Genomic DNA, 19,085 nt, shown 5'->3' on the forward strand with positions numbered 1-19,085 from the left:
TCAAAGCTGTGCAACAGAGGGTACGTTTATGAGGCCTCGGAGAAACTCTCGCTTAACCCTGTCCGCATTTCCAAATATGCAAACCCTGGTCTGTGCTGATCAAATGTTTTGTGAGGGCCACGAAGAATCCAGCACGAGTTCGTAGGGTCAAACAGAAAGTAACTTTATTGGCAAGAATATGTACACAAGGCCGGTAGTTTACCACTGGTTCTCTCTTGAGCAGGTACCACACTGGCCAGCTCCATATATACAACTGTTAAGATCCCCCCCCCCTCTCATTGGGTGATCATATTCCCCAAGTACCATGGGGTAACCAATGTTGATTTAAGCCCTATAAAAGTCAGAGACGATAAATTATCTGGGGGCTTCCTCTTCCCGTTTACAATCCTATCTGAAAAATGCGGATGTGGCATTGAGACAGGATGGGGTTGGATGTGCTGCTGTCTGGTTTGAACCTGGTGATACACTGAGTTTAACCAAAAGGATTAACAGGAGGTGAAAAGGTGCCTGCCTCCCACAGAATCATAACCAAGCACCAATCAGAAGCTCTTTAGGGGAAGGTCAGAACATTGTTGGGGATAAAAGGAAATCTAAGATCACCTCACTTCCCAACTTGATTCCCAAAGTTCCTGTCTGCTTTAAGATCAATAAAAAACAGTTTCAGTGTTACCCACAAAGACAAGTTTGAGGTGGTGGCCTCATAGAATTTCATGCTGGATTTATTTATTTATTGCATAGGCTCTTAGCTGGGATCAGTGTATGACACATTTGAAGAAAGTCTCGTTAATGAAGGTGATGCCGGGTCTAATTCTAAGAATTCACGTTATGAAAGTGAATTTTTACACCAATTCATTAACTTTAACCTTGTAAAGGGCCAGGCCATGGGGAGAGTTGGCACAGGGCAGAGCAGATAAGAGGTTTTGTTTAAAAAAAAAGCCTTCCTCTGCATAAATACTGGGTTGTTCCATTCTCTTTAATATAGCACCTGTCACCTTCGCGAGAAACACTCACACACGGGATAACCACACAAACCACATCCTGCGAGGAGTGAAGCAGCAATTGTAGACGGTTAAGGGATCCCCAGAATACAGCAGGGTTGGCCTGGTTAGTGCTGCTGCACGTCTCAAATCGATAGTGGTGTCAGTACTGGAACTGCTTCCCAATCATTAGGCTACAGCACCCAGAAATTATTTGTTTCTCCTCTCCTTCCCTCAATTTTACTTTAAAAAAAAATGTATTTTTTTGCTATTTCCCTCCACAGCCCCCGGTTATTCATGGAGACGGTGTGTAACCCAGACTGTGCTGGAACTGGGAGGATTAAATGTGGAGTTCAATTTTAGAAATGTTCTCTCCCCAATCCCCAGAATCCGAGCAACACTGGGCGATGGTGTCTGGATATCTCAGTGCTAGATACTAGCACGGTAGAACAGTGGGTAGCACTGTTGCTTCACACCTCCAGGGTCCCAGGTTCGATTCCTGGCTTGGGTGACTGTCTGTGCGGAGTCTGCACGTTCTCCATGTCTGCGTCGGTTTCCTCCAGGTGCTCCGGTTTCCTCCCACAGTCCAAAGACGTGCAGGTTAGGTGGATTGGCCATGATAAATTGCCCTTAAGTGTCCAAAAAGGTTAGGAGGGGTTATTGGGTTGCGGGGGTAGGGTGGAAGTGAGGGCTTAAAGTGGGTCGGTGCAGACTCAATGGGCTGAATGGCCTCCTTCTGAACTATATGTTCTATAGTCGGGTGGGTTTGGATTTCATAGTACACAAACAGAAAAACTACTCTTCCCCCTAATACGAGTAAGACAAGAATTGAAAGAGGGGGAGTCGGAGTTGTCCTCGCATGGAACAGATCAACAGAACGCTCCTTCTTCAGCTCATAGGAGATCTGGTGTGTAAACAAACTCCCCCATCACAACAGAATGCGAGAGGAGCTCATCACATCGGAGCAGATGGGCTGCCACGGCTGCTCCTAGGGTTCGAGAGTTACTCTTCTTAAAAACTGCAACAGTGACTTGGGCCTAACAGTTGCTATGGTGGGGATCAGTCCTAGCCCAATCTACTGTGCATATGAATAACCGATGACGAGTTGATGGATCAAAAGAATGAAAGAGTCACTCTAATAGCTGTTAGAGGGCAATGCAATGTGCAGCTTTTTACTGTAGAACCTCAGGACTTGTTTAGAGTACCCAATTCTTTTTTTCCAACTAAGGGGCAATTTAATGGGGCCAATCCACCTATCTTGCACATCTTTGGGTTGTGGGGATGGAACCCACGCAAACACGGGGAGAATGTGCAAACTTCACACGGACAGTGACCCGGGGCCGAACCCGGGTCCCCGGCGCCGTGAGGCAGCAGTGCTAACCACTGCCTGTCCACGAACAGGACTCGTTTAAAAGATGGCAATGAAAGAATAAATTTACTTAGACCTGGTCAAGTTAATGTCTACAGTGGGGATGAGCCTCGACATCTTTTGTGGAGCCAATCCAGTTCTGCTACATGAGGAGTTAGCTGCAGATTAAAACCGCACCAGCAAGCATAGTCAGGGTGGTAACAGGTTGGGGCAGTGAATTAATCTCTGACCCAGGTTTAAAGTCAGTGACTTTGGACAGTCTCAGTCTAGTGGGCAAATATCCCCAAAATAAACCGGTCCCTAATCTGCAGAAATTGATAACCTCACAAATCTTAATAAGCACAATTTTTAAAAAAAACTAAGTGCCAGGTCAGATATAGTACAGAATAAAAAGGTCTCCTACAATAAACTCAACAACACCCTCTTAATTGCAACCTCCTGAGGAAGCATCGTGCTGCATTAGGCATTCCCGTTGTCCACACCAGCTTGCCCCTGTTCTCTGAAGTAAATTCAGTGCCAAACTATGGCAGCACGGTAGCACAAGTGATTAGCACTGTGCCTTCACAGCGCCAGGGTCCCAGGTTCGATTCCCTGCTGGGTCACTGTCTGTGCAGAATCTGCACGTTCTCCCCGTGTCTGCGTGGGTTTCCTCCGGGGGCTCCGGTTTTCTCCCACAGTCCAAAGACGTGCAGGTTAGGTGAATTGGCCATGATAAATTGCCCTTAGTGTCCAAAAAAGATGAGGAGGGGTTATTGGGATAGGGCTTAAGTAGGTCGGTGCAGACTCGATGGGCCGAATATGTTTTATATTCCATGGCTTGTTCAGCACTATAAACACGCACCCAACAGGAAGGTAGTTGATACTATTCCCAGCTCAGCACTCATCATTTTGGGCTGGTTTCTCGAGTTTAGCAGCATGTGGCTTTTCATATCGTGTTGATGCACCCACAATGTAGAGTTGTGACTCCCAACTTTAACAAAAAAAGAAATAGGACCCCATTGTCTCATCGTTTACAGGAAAACTAATTGGATATGATTGCTAGATCAAATGGCCATCTTCCCTGCTGTAACATTTAATGAAACTAATTAAATCTTGTAACATTTATAAGGAGACATGTGTAGTTCCCAAGAATTATTGACACTTTCTTACAAAGTAAATTCTTCCGCTCAACTCCCAATGTACACCAACATCGAACAGTCTTTTGTCGGGAGAGAGAATTCCAGTTCCATCTGTGCGGACAAAGGTTCTTCCCAATAGGAGTTTTGAATGGCCTGGCTTGAATTTGAAGATCATGTTGGCCAGTTCCAGATTGCCACACCAAAATAAAGTCCAGTGGCTGGAACAGACGTTGGGAGTGACGTCCATTCGAGAGCGGGGTGGATGGATACGCAAGATCTTGTGGTGTTCCGCTCATCAGTTATGTATTCGTGAGGAGCACATCGAAGGCATGAAGTGGTCCATCAGTATCTCTCAGTATCCAACACCCTGGCACCATGTTTAAACAGCACCCGGACCATTCCACTCTGCCTCACGACTCACTAACCCCCTTCCCCACCCAACCCCCACCTCTGCCTCACCACCTCCCCTCCGCCAACCCCCACTCTTCCCCTCAACTCACCAGCTCCCCTCCCCCAACCCCAACCCCCACTCTGGCTCACCATCTCCCCTCCCCCAACCCCAACCCCCACCCCCACCCCCACTCTGACTCACCATCTCCGCTCCGCCAACCCCCCACACCTCACCAACATCCCTCCTCCCAACCAGTCACACCAGCCCCCTCCCCCCAACCCCACTCTGCCCCACAACTCACCACCGCCCCTCCCCCAACCCCCACTCTGCCCCTCAACTCACCAGCTCCCCTCCCCAACCCCAACCCCCACTCGGACTCACCATCTCCCCTCCGCCAACCCCCCACACCTCACCAACATCCCTCCTCCCAACCCGTCACACCAGCCCCCTCCACCCAACCCCCACCTCTGCCTCACCACCTCCCCTCTGCCAACCCCCCCCCCACACCTCACTAACATCCCTCCTCCCAACCCGTCTCACCAGCCCCCTCCCCCAACCCCCACTCTGCCCCACAACTCACCACCTCCCCTCCCCCAACCCCCACCCCCACTCTGACTCACCATCTCCCCTCCGCCAACCCCCCACACCTCACTAACATCCCTCCTCCCAACCCGTCTCACCAGCCCCCTCCTCCCAACCCCCACTCTGCCTTACCACCTCCCCTCCGCCAACCCCCACTCTTCCCCTCAACTCACCAGCTCCCCTCCCCCAACCCCAACCCCCACTCTGGCTCACCATCTCCCCTCCCCCAACCCCAACCCCCACCCCCACTCTGACTCACCATCTCCGCTCCGCCAACCCCCCACACCTCACCAACATCCCTCCTCCCAACCCGTCACACCAGCCCCCTCCCCCAACCCCCACTCTGCCCCACAACTCACCACCTCCCCTCCCCCAACCCCCACCCCCACTCTGACTCACCATCTCCCCTCCGCCAACCCCCCACACCTCACTAACATCCCTCCTCCCAACCCGTCTCACCAGCCCCCTCCTCCCAACCCCCACTCTGCCTCACCATCTCCCCTCCCCCAACCCCCACCCCCACTCTGACTCACCATCTCCCCTCCGCCAACCCCCCACACCTCACCAACATCCCTCCTCCCAACCCGTCACACCAGCCCCCTCCCCCCAACCCCACTCTGCCCCACAACTCACCACCTCCCCTCCCCGAACCCCCACTCTGCCCCTCAACTCACCAGCTCCCCTCCCCCAACCCCAACCCCCACTCGGACTCACCATCTCCCCTCCGCCAACCCCCCACACCTCACCAACATCCCTCCTCCCAACCCGTCACACCAGCCCCCTCCCCCCAACCCCCACTCTGCCCCACAACTCACCAACTCCCCTCCCCAACCCCCCACTCTGCCCCACAACTCCTCCAACCCCCCCCCACCCCGCCTCACCAATCCCCTCCCCCAACCCCCCACGACTCCTCCAACCCCCCCCCCACCCCGCCTCACCAACCCCCTCCCCTCAACTCCCCCACTCTGCCTCACCACCACCCCAACCCCCCCACTCTGCCTCACAAAGCACCAACCCCCACAGCCCAAGGGTGGGGGAACAGGATTCCAGTGTGTCGACCTATTAATGAGCATTCATTATTTTTTAAAATAAATTTATAATACCCAATTATTTTATTCCCCCAATTAAGGGACAATTTAGCGTGGCCAATCCACCTACCCTGCACATCTTTGGGTTGTGGGAGCGAGGCCCACGCAGACACAGGGAGAATGTTCAAACTCCAGACGGACAGTGACCCGGGGCTGGGGACGAACCCGGGTCCTCAGCTCCGCGAGACAGCAGTGCTAACCACTGCGCCACCGTGCCGCCCTGTAGTGGGCATTCAGGAGATGCAAATGAGGATGCTGACGTAGCTCTGTGGGATCGCCCACCTGCCTTTAAGCCACATGAAAGTCGGCACAATAAGATTCCAAACCAATTTCCAGCCATCTAGAAACGGATTTTCTGCCTTATGCCAAATCTTGTTCTGCTTGGTCAGGATTCCTGCTGCTGGCAGGAGAAAGATTCCTTCCTCTGTATCCACGAGACCTAATTCCATCATCGTTTGAATCCCTTTTTTTTTAGTACTCGATGTCCTGTACTGTATGGTGGTAAATAATAAGATAATGACTTTTGCTTGGAATACACAGTGATTTAACCTGACGGGAAATCAAGTGAATCAAAGCCCCTCATGTTAAGTTCCCATTAAATCTAGGTTTGCAACAAGAGTTCAATTAGTACCAATCTCCTTGAGAAATTAATTATTAAAAAAAAGTGATTAACATCAGTTCACTGTGCAAGTTTAAGCTGCAAGAGAAAAAAAAACTGTATTTGTAGATATTAATCTCATACCAACCAATCACAAGCTGCCTGGACACTCTTCCCGCCTGTGGATGCTAACGCCTTTAGTCTGGAAGGAAAAAGATGAAAGAAAAATTGTTAACACTGGGCACAAGACAGAACGTCTCCATCGCTTCAGTCCATAATTTGAGTGCTGCAATTAGCTGCCAGCACTTTGCAGCCCCTGCAGGTTCCAACTGGGGAGAAGCAAATGGTTACCAAACTCTGGTTATATTCCTCAGCTAACCAACACCAGGACAGACCATTCTGCACCAAACACAGTGGTCCAGTTACAGACACCACACGCAGTATCAGGTCAGTGCTATAATAATAATCGTTATTGTCACAAGTAGGCTTACCTAAGACTTCAATGAAGTTACTGTGAAAAGCCCCTAGTCGCCACACTCTGGCGCCTGTTCGGGTACACGGAGGGAGAATTCAGAATGTCCAATTCACCTCACAAGCACGTCTTTCGGGACTTGTGGGAGGAAACCGGAGCACCCGGAGGAAACCCACGCAGACACGGGGAGAACGTGCAGACTCCGCACAGACAGTGACCCAAGCCGGGAATCGAACCTGGGACCCTGGCGCTGTGAAGCAACAGTGCTAACCACTGTGCTACCATGTTACGGACAGAGTGAAAATAATTTCAATCTGCCTAGCCCCACCCTTCAACCTCAACAAACTTTGTCAAGTATCCGGAACCTTCTGCAACAAGGACTGTAATTTCTGTTGCCTCTCACATCAACCTTGCAATATTTCAGAACGGACCGAAAAGCAAGATTGGAACGCAGAGAATCTTTGACATTAATCTGTGCAGGAAAGAGATGGCCAGTGACCCAGATTAATACATGTACTGGGAGTACATTAAATATAGTTTAGCTTAATTATCCCTATGCCTTTCTTATGATCAAACTATATCACACACTTGTGACGGGCACAATAGTTTCCATCCTTCACCCTCTCCCACCTCAGGCCCCCTAGCGGGAAAAGCTGTTCACATAGCAGGGAGCAAGTACCTGCGGATTAGAAGGACTTTGCCTCTGGCTATAACCAGATCCATCTGCTTTGGAGTGATATTGGTTGAGGGATAAATATTTGCTGGGCCACGAGGGAGTATTTCACTGCTCTTCAAAATAGTGCCACGGAATCTGTTAAATCCACCCAAGTTTAACATCCCATCTGAAGGCAGCATCACCAACAGTGCTATACTCCCTCCCGGAATCACAACCTGGAATACATGATCAGGCTTCTTGTGCGTGACTTACTCAAACTTCAGACACCAAGTTGAGAATGGAACGGGGGCTGAGAAACCAGAGAGAAATAAACACACAAAACGCTGGAATAGTGGTCAGGTGGTCAGGCAGTATCTGCAGTGACAGGCATTTCAGCTTTGATGTGTCCCACATCTCCAACCTTTTTCAGTTCTGATGAAAGGTGGCGGATTTCAAACATTGACTGTTTCTCTCTCCACAGATACGGCCGAGTATGCCCAGGATTCGTACACCCGAGAGAAAATACATTCAGAGGGGAGCAGAATGGAGGCTGCAGGACGTTTAGAGTTAAGTGTCTATCCAGTAATATCCATCCCATCGCTTGATGCAGATGATCAACATCAGAGAACTCTACTTGAGAAAATTAGCATAGATCAATCAAGCCATCAGCAGTCAGAGCAATAATAATCTCCCAATTCAATCAGCCTGTCACGTTACAGGAAGCATAAAGACCAAGGTGCACAGTCAGACCTCATTATGGGCTGATTATATTCTAAAGAACACAGACTGTGTAACATTGTTCTTGTGAATATAACGCACACACATTACCTGTGACCTATACAGATTTTCAGGTTTGGTAAAGCCCCAACTAATTCTTATCCTGGTTCTCCAATGGCTCCTCCATGGCCTCTCTTCCCCCCCGTTATGTAATCTCCTCCAGCCCTACAAGCCTCGGATCTCTGCACTCCTATTTTTTCCCCTTCTGCAGTTTTAGTCGTCCCACCACTGGGAGCTGCATGGGCTCAAACCTCTGGCCATTCCACCCTGGAACCTCTTCACCTCTATCTCCTTCTCAAACTCACCTCAAAACCTACCTCCTCGACCAAGTTATTTTGTCTCTTGTCCGAATATCTCACGATTAATTTTTTCTTTGTCCGACCAGATGGTTGACAATCGGATGAACTAGCCCTTTGACTTCTGCAGTAGCACCTCACACCCGCCCACTCACCCCAACATCTCTGGTTTTATGTCTGCTGCTGGGAATTGTAACAGTTTAATTGTTCATTCTTCTACAAGGCTTGCTGGGTGCAGCCTGGGGTTGTACATTTTGTTTCTGGAAAATAAAAATTCCCCATGCTTTAAATAAGGCGATTGGAAGCGGGGCAGGAAGCAGAGAGTGCTTTTTTTACGACAGGAAGTTGTGGTGTCAGAGGTATTTGCGAAATGTTTTGTTGGGATTGTGTTACTGGTTTAAAACAGCAAGTATCGAGCTAGCTTTTCAGTAGCTGGTTTTAAGAGAACAGTAGCTTTATTGTCACAGTAAAACACACACACACGCCTGAAACCCGGAGCATGTTTCGACACGTCTCTCGCTTTCTTGAGGGTCAGCGTCGCATCTTTCAGTAGATTCTCTCTCTGAAGTAGTTTAGTGTGCCTAAGATTAAGTAGCACAGTGGTTAGCACTGTTGCTTTATGGCGCCAGGGACCCGGGTTTGATTCCCAGCTTGGGTCACTGTCTGTGCGGAGTCTGCACGCTCTCCCCATGTCTGCGTGGGTTTCCTCCGGATGCTCCCGGTTTCCTCCCACAAATCCTGAAAGACATGCTTGTTAGGTCATTTAGACATTCTGAATTCTTCCTCCGTGTACCCAAACAGGCACCGGAATGTGGCGACTAGGGGCTTTTCCCAGTAACTTCATTGTAGTGTTAATGTAAGCCTACTTGTGACAATAAAGATTATTATTATAAACAGCTCAATTGTGACCGTCCATCCGATTCAGACCATCGCCCATGCACTGCCCCGAGATACCCATTCAGACCATCGCCCATGCACTGCCCCGAGATACCCATTCAGACCATCGCCCATGCACTGCCCCAAGATACCCATTCCTGGTGGCAACACAATCATTCACTCTGCATCAGCTGAAACTTTCAATGGATTGTTAACCTCAACAGCGATCTATAACTGCTTCCCCAGTCATACGGAGTACGGTATCTCTGCACCTCATACACTTGCAAGAAACCCGTTAGCCATTTACATGTCACAATTCCACTTCACAGCTTCCTTGCACATTTTTTAGAAACAAAACAAATGATTAAAATGTTCCGACTGTTTTATTCTGTAAAGCCACACAAATCAGCATTCAATCCCCAGTTGATCTTAGTCCTGGTGATGGGGACATCATAGTCTATCCCAGTACCTGTAGACTAGCAAAGGGGTGGGGTAATAGCCTGTGTTTAATTACAAACTTGTAACTCAGCGTACACGTTGAGAGTTAGAAACAAAGCAAGACATGGCAGTGTTAGAAACCGGAGGCACGAGACAGGTGGCAGGTCAAATAAGCACATCACCTGCCCAGTGTGATCAGGTTGTGGATAACAATTGCACCCAACAACCACTGTCAACCATTAGTGAAAGCAAAGACGTACATTCATAGAATTCTCAGAAACTTGCGACATGATGTTTGACAGAAAAGGGAAAAAGAAAATACAACAGTGGAAAGTGGAAAGGGTTAACAACAACCATGGCAACCCACCAACAAAGATGGATAAGGTCTCCAAAGGAGGTGAGGGCAAGGTCACAAGTAATGGATTCCGCCATCCCATCAAGTCTGGTTATTTTGTTTCCCCTACTTATGATATTAGCATGCATTGACCTCATTTATTATTACACAGTTCATAACCAGTCCATTAAGCTCCACATCGGTGAGTGCTACACATTGATTCAATTCAGGCGCCGGTTAAGGGATCTTTGCAAGAGACAAGACCTTTGGCCAAGACAGCAACACACTTCCTTGATTGAAGAGCACAGAAGATACCCGATGGGCTTGAAATTCTACATTTATATAGAGCTTTATTCCATCTCAGAGAATTCCGAAATGCTTCACACACGGTGGATTATTCTGGAGAGCAGAGACTGTTGCTATGTGAGCAAGCTCGACAGTCATTCACAAACAGCAAGATCCCACAAGTAAGATGAACAGTCAGCTGGTTGGCTTGGTTGCACAAGGAATGTTGACCAGGAAACCTGATCGAAACACCAGCGGCGGGATTCTCCGTCGGCGGGATCCTCCGCTTCGTCGGCAGTGCACCCACGCCCGCGGGTTTCCCGACGGCGTGGGATGGCTGCAATGGGAAACCCCATTGGCCGGCTGCCGGAACGCAGGATCCCGCTGCCAACAGGGGCAGCGACTTCCAGGCAGTCCTGGACAAATTCGGCAAATACTGTGAGGGAAACGCACTCCAACCAGCAAGAAAAGGCACGAGAAGCGCCAGTACTCACCTCGAAGCCGAAATCCCGGAGCAGAGAACAATTTTGGCCGACGGCCATCTTTCCAAAGGGTCTGCACTTGCGCAGTTGCGCGAGAAGCGCACAGAACGGGAAGGTCCGTTTGCTCATGCGCGAGAAGCCGTGCATGAGCAATTGAGAACAAGGCCCCAAGTAAAGGAGCCGCGATCTGCGCATGCGCAAACGCTTCCTACGCGCTATGCCGCATGCGCCATGATGTCAGAGGCCCCGGACCACACCCATTTAAAGGGGAAATGTTCCAAATCAAAGAAAAAAATCTTTTAAAGCCGTAAAACAACCTTCCTTCACCTGGAATGACAGCACAATACCTCAAATTGAACCAGGAAATGAAATTAACCTCCGAAGAACCCTACAACAAGCAGTTACCTACACCCAAACCGATGATTCCGACCTTGAATACTTCGAAACCGACCTTTACATTTTCTCTGGACCTCACGAGCCCAGCGCCAGCTCTGACGCAAACAGTGATGATATGGTCCAAGAAGACTACGACTCGGACGAACCTTTCACCTTGGGAGGCTACCCCAGTACCAAATCCGAACCGCAACTAGACGTGTTGCACATTGGCGACCCCCGTATTGAATCCGACGCAGACGCAGATTCGTTCTTCGGATTTGAGGATCTTCAGCCCAGCAGATAGGACATCCCAACCCGTGAGTGCAGGATGATGCTGCAGCCTGAAACCAAGAGACAGAGAGTGGTACAAGCCCACAGAGAGCGGTCAGCTGCCACACAGAGCATGGTCCACGCACCACTCAGGGTTCCCGATTCTACGAAAGAGGACACGCAAGACACCACACCGCAGTCCTTGCAGGAAGAAGACCATGAGGGTCTAGCAACCTCCTCTGACCAACTAGCGACAGACGATGCAATTCTGCCATGCTCAAGTAAACAGCAAGAAGACTATCACAGTCTACCACACTCCAGTGCACAGCAGGATGACCATGACGGTCTATCATGCTACAGTGAAGAACAAAGCGACGATGACAGTCCAAGCCCAAATGAAGGACAACAGCAAGACAATGACAGTCCACCCACATTGTTTGCGCCACCAGATGAAGACTCTGACAATTTACCCAACCCAAGTGAACAAGCAGCTATGAGGATCTACCCACGGTATGTGAGACGAGTCACGACAGCATCCCACTTCCCATGCAAGATGTGCAAAGTGACAGACCTCAGCTAGTGTGTACAAAGGCACTCGACGATCACTGTGAGACCACTGGTGACTCCGGTGACACCATGATACTTCCACCCTCATTCGCTCGAACCGCTCCACAAGTCAATGCATTCCTGCATGTTCCGACTCCAGACGTGCAGCTTCAAGAAATCTCAGCTGACTCCAGTGAACCTACTAAGACTCCGAACGGGGAGCATCAACAAACCAACACTGACTCAGTTAAAACAGACCAGACTCCAGATGGGGAACAACCAAACGCCGACTCTGATTCACGTAAGCTGGACTTTACTCCAGAAAGGGAATGCCGCAACCTCAGTGATGGCACGCTCAGGGTGACTGGCACTGGAGCGGGTCCAGCGGAGATTCACACGGATGATCCCAGGAATGGTAGGCCTAACATACGATGAACGACAGGAGATAAGACCATAAGACATAGGAGCGGAAGTAAGGCCATTCGGCCCATCAAGTCCACTCCACCATTCAATCATGGCTGATTTCAACTCCATTTACCCGCTCTCTCTCCATAGCCCTTAATTCCTCGAGAAATCAAGAATTTATCAACTTCTGTCTTAAAGACACTCAACGTCCTGGCCTCCACCGCCCTCTGTGGCAATGAATTCCACAGACCCACCACTCTCTGGCTGAAGAAATTTCTCCTCATCTCTGTTCTAAAGTGACTCCCTTTTACTCTAAGGCTGTGCCCCCGGGTCCTAGTCTCCCCTGCTAATGGAAACAACTTCCCCACGTCCACCCTATCTAAGCCATTCATTATCTTGTAAGTTTCTATTAGATCTCCCCTCAACCTCCTAAACTCCAATGAATATAATCCCAGGATCCTCGGACGTTCATCGTATGTTAGGCCTACCATTCCTGGGATCATCCGTGTGAATCTCCGCTGGACCCGCTCCAGTGGCTGTATGTCCTTCCTGAGGTGTGGGGCCCAAAATTGCTCACAGTATTCTAAATGGGGCCTAACTAATGCATTATAAAGCTTCAGAAGTACATCCCTGCTTTTATATTCCAAGCCACTTGAGATGAATGACAACATTGCATTTGCTTTCTTAATTACGGACTCAACCTGCAAGTTTACCTTTAGAGAATCCTGGACTAGGACTCCCAAGTCCCTTTGCACTTCAGCATTATGAATTTTGTCACCGTTTAGAAAATAGTCCATGCCTCTATTCTTTTTTCCAAAGTGCAAGACCTCGCACTTGCCCACGTTGAATTTCATCAGCCATTTCTTGGGCCACTCTCCTAAACTGTCTAAATCTTTCTGCAGCCTCCCCACCTCCTCCATACTACCTGCCCCTCCACCTATCTTTGTATCATCGGCAAACTTAGCCAGAATGCCCCCAGTCCCGTCATCTAGATCGTTAATATATAAAGAGAACAGCTGTGGCCCCAACACTGAACCCTGAGGGACACCACTCGTCACCGGTTGCCATTCCGAAAAAGAACCTTTTATCCCAACTCTCTGCCTTCTGCCTGACAGCCAATCGTCAATCCATGTTAGTACCTTGCCTCAAATACCATGGGCCCTTATTTTACTCAGCAGTCTCCCGTGAGGCACCTTATCAAAGGCCTTTTGGAAATCAAGATAGATAACATCCATTGGCTCTCCTTGGTCTAACCTATTTGTTATCTCTTCAAAGAACTCTAACAGGTTTGTCAGGCAAGACCTCCCCTTACTAAATCCATGCTGACTTGTCCTAATCCGACCCTGCACTTCCAAGAATTTAGAAATCTCATCCTTAACAATGGATTCTAGAATCTTGCCAACAACCGAGGTTAGGCTAATTGGCCTATAATTTTCCATCTTTTTCCTTTTTCCCTTCTTGAACAGGGGGTTACAACAGCGATTTTCCAATCCTCTGGGACTTTCCCTGACTCCAGTGACTTTTGAAAGATCATAACTAACGCCTCCACTATTTCTTCAGCTATCTCCTTTAGAACTCTAGGATGTAGTCCATCTGGGCCCGGAGATTTATCAATTTTTAGACCTCTTAGTTTCTCTAGCACTTTCTCCTTTGTGATGGCTACCATATTCAACTCTGCCCCCTGACTCTCCGGAATTGTTGGGATATTACTCATGTCTTCTACTGTGAAGACTGACGCAAAGTACTTATTTAGTTCCTCAGCTATTTCCTCGTCTCTCATCACAAAATTACCAGTGTCATTTTGGAGCGGCCCAATGTCAATTTTTGCCTCCAGTTTGTTTTTAATGTATTTAAAGAAACTTTTACTATCATTCCTAATGTTACTGGCTAGCCTACCTTCATATTTGATCCTCTCTTTCCTTATTTCTCTCTTTGTTATCCTCTGTTTGTTTTTGTAGCCTTCCCAATCTTCTGACTTCCCACTACTCTTTGCCACATTATAGGCTTTCTCTTTTGCTTTGATGCATTCCCTAACTTCCTTTGTCAGCCATGGCTGCCTAATCCCCCCTCTGATAACCTTTCTTTTCTTTGGGATGAACCTCTGTACTGTGTCCTCAATTACTCCCAGAAACTCCTGCCATTGCTGTTCTACTGTCTTTCCCACTAGGCTCTGCTCCCAGTCGATTTTCGTCAGTTCCTCCCTCATGCCCCTGTAGTTACCTTTATTTAACTGTAACACCTTTACATCTGATTCTACCTTCTCTCTTTCAAATTGGAGATTGAATTCTACCATATTATGATCACTGCCTCCTAAGTGCTCCCTTACTTTAAGATCTTTAATCAAGTCTGGCTCATTACATAACACTAAGTCCAGAATGGCCTGTTCCCTCGTGGGCTCCATCACAAGCTGTTCCAAAAAGCCCTCCTGTAAACATTCAATGAATTCCCTTTCCTTGGGTCCACTGGCAGCATTATTTACCCAGTCCACCTGCATATTGAAGTCCCCCATGATCACTGTGACCTTGCCTTTCTGACATGCACTTTCTATTTTGTGGTGCATTTTGTGCCCCCGGTCCTGACCACTGTTAGGAGGCCTGTACATAACTCCCATTAAGGTTTTTTTGCCTTTGTGGTTCCTCAACTCTACCCACACAGACTCCACATCATCTGACCCTATGTCATTTAGTGCTATTGATTTAATTTCATTCCTAATTAACAAGGCAACCCCGCCCCCTCTGCCCACCTCCCTGTCTTTTCGATAGGTTGTGAATCCCTGGATGTTTAAATGCCAGTCCTGAACCTCCTGCAACCATGTCTCTGTGATGCCTACCACACCATACCTGCCAGTCACAATCTGGGCCACAAGCTCATCTACCTTGTTCCGTACACTGCGCGCATTTAAATATAGCACCTTTAATTCTCTATTGACCGTCCCTTTTTGTTTTCTTAGTGTGGTGGACCTTGGTTTGCTGAGCCTTTCCATACACTGTCATATTTTGTGGGATGGGGACTATCGTAACCTCTCCGGAGTTTTGTCTTTTCGTGCTTTTTTGTATTCCTAAGCAGCTACGTTTCCCACTGATTACTTCACCTCTTGGTTCCCTGACTTTCCCTTCCCCCCCAATCTTTAGTTTAAAGTCCTATTGACCACCCTATTTATTCTTTTCGCCAGAACACTGGTCCCAGCTCGGTTCAGGTGGAGAACATCCCAACGGTATAGGTCCCCCCTGTCCCAAAACTGATGCCAGTGTCCCATGAAAAGGAACCCCTCTTTCCCACACCACTCTTTCAGCCATGTGTTAACTTCCCTGATTCTTGCCTCCCTATGCCAATTTGCACGGGGCTCGGGCAGTAATCCGGAGATTATGACCCTTGAGGACCTGTTTTTTTTTTTTTTTAAATTTGAATCCTAGCTCTTTATAATCTCTAAACAGGTCCTCTTTCCTAGACTTGCCTATGTTGTTGGTACCGACATGGACCACAACAACTGGATACTCCCCCTCCCTCTCCAGTATCCTTTCAAGCCGGTCAGAGATGTCCCACACCCTAGCACCGGGCAGGCAACATACCATGCGGGACTCTTTATCCTGCTCACAAAGGATACTATCTATCACCCTGATAATAGAATCCCCTACAACTACAACTTGCCTATTTACTCCCTCCCCTTGAATGGCCTGCTGAACCATGGTGCCTTGGTCAGCTGACCCATCCTTCCTGCAGCCCTGTTCGCCATCCACACAGGGAGCAAGTGCCTCATACCTGTTGGACAGAGTCAAGGGCTGAGGCTCCTGAGTTCCTGACTGCTGGTTCCCTTTACCTGCCCGACTTGCAGTCACACCCTGCTGTCCCTGGCCACTGGCAGGATTTAAACTACTTACTCTGACAGGTGTGACTGCCTCCTGAAACACAGTGTCCAGGTAAGTCTCCCCCTCCCGGATGTGCCTCAGTGTTTGAAGCTCAGACTCCAGCTCATCAACTCTGAGCCAGAGCTCTTTGAGCAGCCAACACTTACTGCAGATGTGGTCGCTGCAGCTCGCAATGGGATCTGCCAGCTCCCACATCAAGCAGCTCAAGCACATCACCTGACCAGCCATCACTAATTAATTCATTAGTTTAATTTAAGTTTATGAGTTTAGCTGTGTTTTTTTTTAAATTTGGGGCAGATTTGCTATCAACCAATCAAATCACAGCTTCCCTCTGACGTCACTTTTGGGAAAAAAAACAACTGGAAAACAGGAAGTTTCCGTTAGGTTTTTATACTCACAGAGACTGCTCCTCCTCCTCCGAACGGCTCCCGAAATTAGGTCCAAAGAAAGAGAGAGAACAAAACAGTCGGGAAAAAGCACCTTCTCCCACTCTTCACCGAATTACCTCACTGCACCAAATTACCAAATTCTCACTCGGTCTGTATCTCTCTCACTCAGGCTGTGACTCCTTGACCTGCGCAATGCTTCACTTAATGGATGGATCACTTAACAATTACACTGGGTCAGTAATAACAAGCAGTGGCTACAGTCCAAGAGGAATACACCAATATTCACCACCACAGCTATATCCACATATTTTTTCCACACCAGCAGTGCAGCCAATGACAGCCCATGCTGGACAAACCCAGTATTCAGGCATGCAGCAGCCAGCAGTCTATGCAGCATATTCTCAAACAGGCCAGCACTACGGATTGCCCACTAATGGAATCAAGACCGAAGGAGGACTACCGCAAGCGCAATCTGCACTACAGACTGGATGCCTTAGTTACAGCCCAGGATTTGCTGCGCCCCAGCCTGGCCAGACGGCATATTCCTATCAGATGCAAGGTTCTAGTTTCACACCATCACCAGGTATTTATGCGAGCAGCAATTCTGTTTCCAATTTGACAAGCTTCAACGCTTCTCAGCAGGATCACCCTTCCAGCACAGCACGTGGCCAGAACCAGTATGTACAGTCTTACCCAACTTCAACATATGGCACATCCACGACCTCGAATGATACTGTTGATGGTACCTCTTCAACGTCAACACCTCATCAGCTACAAGACGCCATCCGACCGCACCATCACAAACATCGAAAAAGAAAGGGACTCCAAATCAGACAGCAAAGTGCTTTGACCACTTTTTGGTTCCTGTGGCACAGGGACGTTGGTGGCATTCATAACCAAGAGAGACATTTGACCATGATGATTGATGGTTTATGGACTCACACAAATGATTTGGACTTATTGTTTAATCACTGTTCCCATGACTTGTATATACCTTACCTCATCTACCTGTTCTTTCTTCAATTTTCTGAATGTGTACAGAAAATATGAACATATAAAAAAGGGGGGATGTGGTGATGTGCATCAATGTAAATGCATGTAGGCTAGCTAGACCCTAGATGAAGCACCAAAGACATCACACACACACACGCAACCAATAGATCAGTTAGATAGAACGCAACCAATGGACATTCACGATACACAAGGAGGTGACACGACCACAGGGGGGCATTACACCAACCCATATATAAAGGACACCACACACATGATCTGCCTCTTTCCAGTGGAGACAGTCAGTGAGTACTGACACAGGGTTGATTCAATATTACACCCACCACGTAGATTGCAGCAACTGGTTAGTCAGTCTGGGTAGCTATAGTAGGATTAGCAGTAGTGTCGAACCCGAGTAATAGAAGTGTAAATAGTTTAATAAACGTGTTGAAGTTATCTCCACGTCTGAACCTTCCTTTGTCAAGTGCACCACAAGGAAGCCGCTTATGTTACACCTACAACATAGCAAATCAACAGAGGCCGTTTCTTTCACTTCCAAGGTATAAGTGCTTCAGCCCATTTCTTCAGAAAACATCACACAGAAACCAATGGTTTTTAGGGAATTTGCAGGTTTTTATAATAATAACAATGACATAAATATGGTACAATAAGCATTTCCACCCCATCCCAATCTTCATCCCCCCCAACAATAAGAGGAAAAAAATCAGCCTGCCCTCCCCCTTTGGAATACTGCATCTGCTGACATTTTAATTTTCCCCGAGGAAGTCGACGAACGACTTCCACTTCCAGGTGAACCCTACCATTGACCCTCGAACTTTATTTTCTTGAGACTGAGAAACCCAGCCATGTCGCTAACCCAGGTCTCTACACTCGGGGGCGTCGAGTCCTTCCACATTATTAAGATCCGTCTCCGGGCTACCAGAGAGGCAAAGACCAAGACGTCGGCCTCTTTCGCTCCCTGAACTCCCGGCTCTTCCGACACTCCAAAGATGGCCACCTCCGTACGCGGCACCACCCGTGTTTTGAGTACCGTGGACATTGCCTTAGCGAAACCCTGCCAAAACCCTCTAAGCTTCGGGCATGCCCAAAACATGTGGACGTGATTTGCTGGGCTTCTCACGCACCTCGCACACCTGTCCTCTACCCCGAAAAACTTGTTCATCCGGGTCACCGTCATGTGTGCCCGGTGGACTACATTGAACTGTATCAGGCGAAGCCTGGCACATGAGGCTGGGTTAATCCTGCTTAGGGCATCCGCCCACAGACCTGCCTCTATCTCTCCTCCTAGCTCGTCTTCCCACTTGCCCTTACGCTCCTCCACCGGAGTTTCGTCCGATTCCAAAAGTTGCTGGTAGATATTGGATACATTCCCCTCTCCCACCCAGATCCTGGAGACTACTCTGTCCTGTATCCCCCGTGGCGGCAGCAGCAGGAAGGCTGGAACCTGCCTTCTCAAGAAGTCTCGCACCTGCAGATATCTAAACC

General features: G+C 48.5%; 1 protein-coding gene across 2 annotated transcripts in view; it reads right to left on the reverse strand.

Moving 5' to 3' along the window:
- LOC140398128 (ubiquitin-associated and SH3 domain-containing protein B-like) overlaps window positions 1–19,085 on the reverse strand; it is a 156,914-nt gene that overhangs the window by 36,529 nt on the left and 101,300 nt on the right. The window contains exon 2 of one of the 2 annotated variants that reach the window (XM_072486395.1): window positions 6,272–6,325. In XM_072486395.1, coding sequence (XP_072342496.1) covers window positions 6,272–6,325 — 54 coding nt within the window. Of the gene's footprint in view, window positions 1–6,267; window positions 6,326–19,085 lie in introns of both variants that reach the window. The other variant, XM_072486397.1, reaches the window with a different exon arrangement.

The sequence above is a fragment of the Scyliorhinus torazame genome, chromosome 21 (assembly GCF_047496885.1).
Source record: "Scyliorhinus torazame isolate Kashiwa2021f chromosome 21, sScyTor2.1, whole genome shotgun sequence".
Taxonomy (NCBI): Eukaryota; Metazoa; Chordata; class Chondrichthyes; order Carcharhiniformes; family Scyliorhinidae; genus Scyliorhinus; species Scyliorhinus torazame.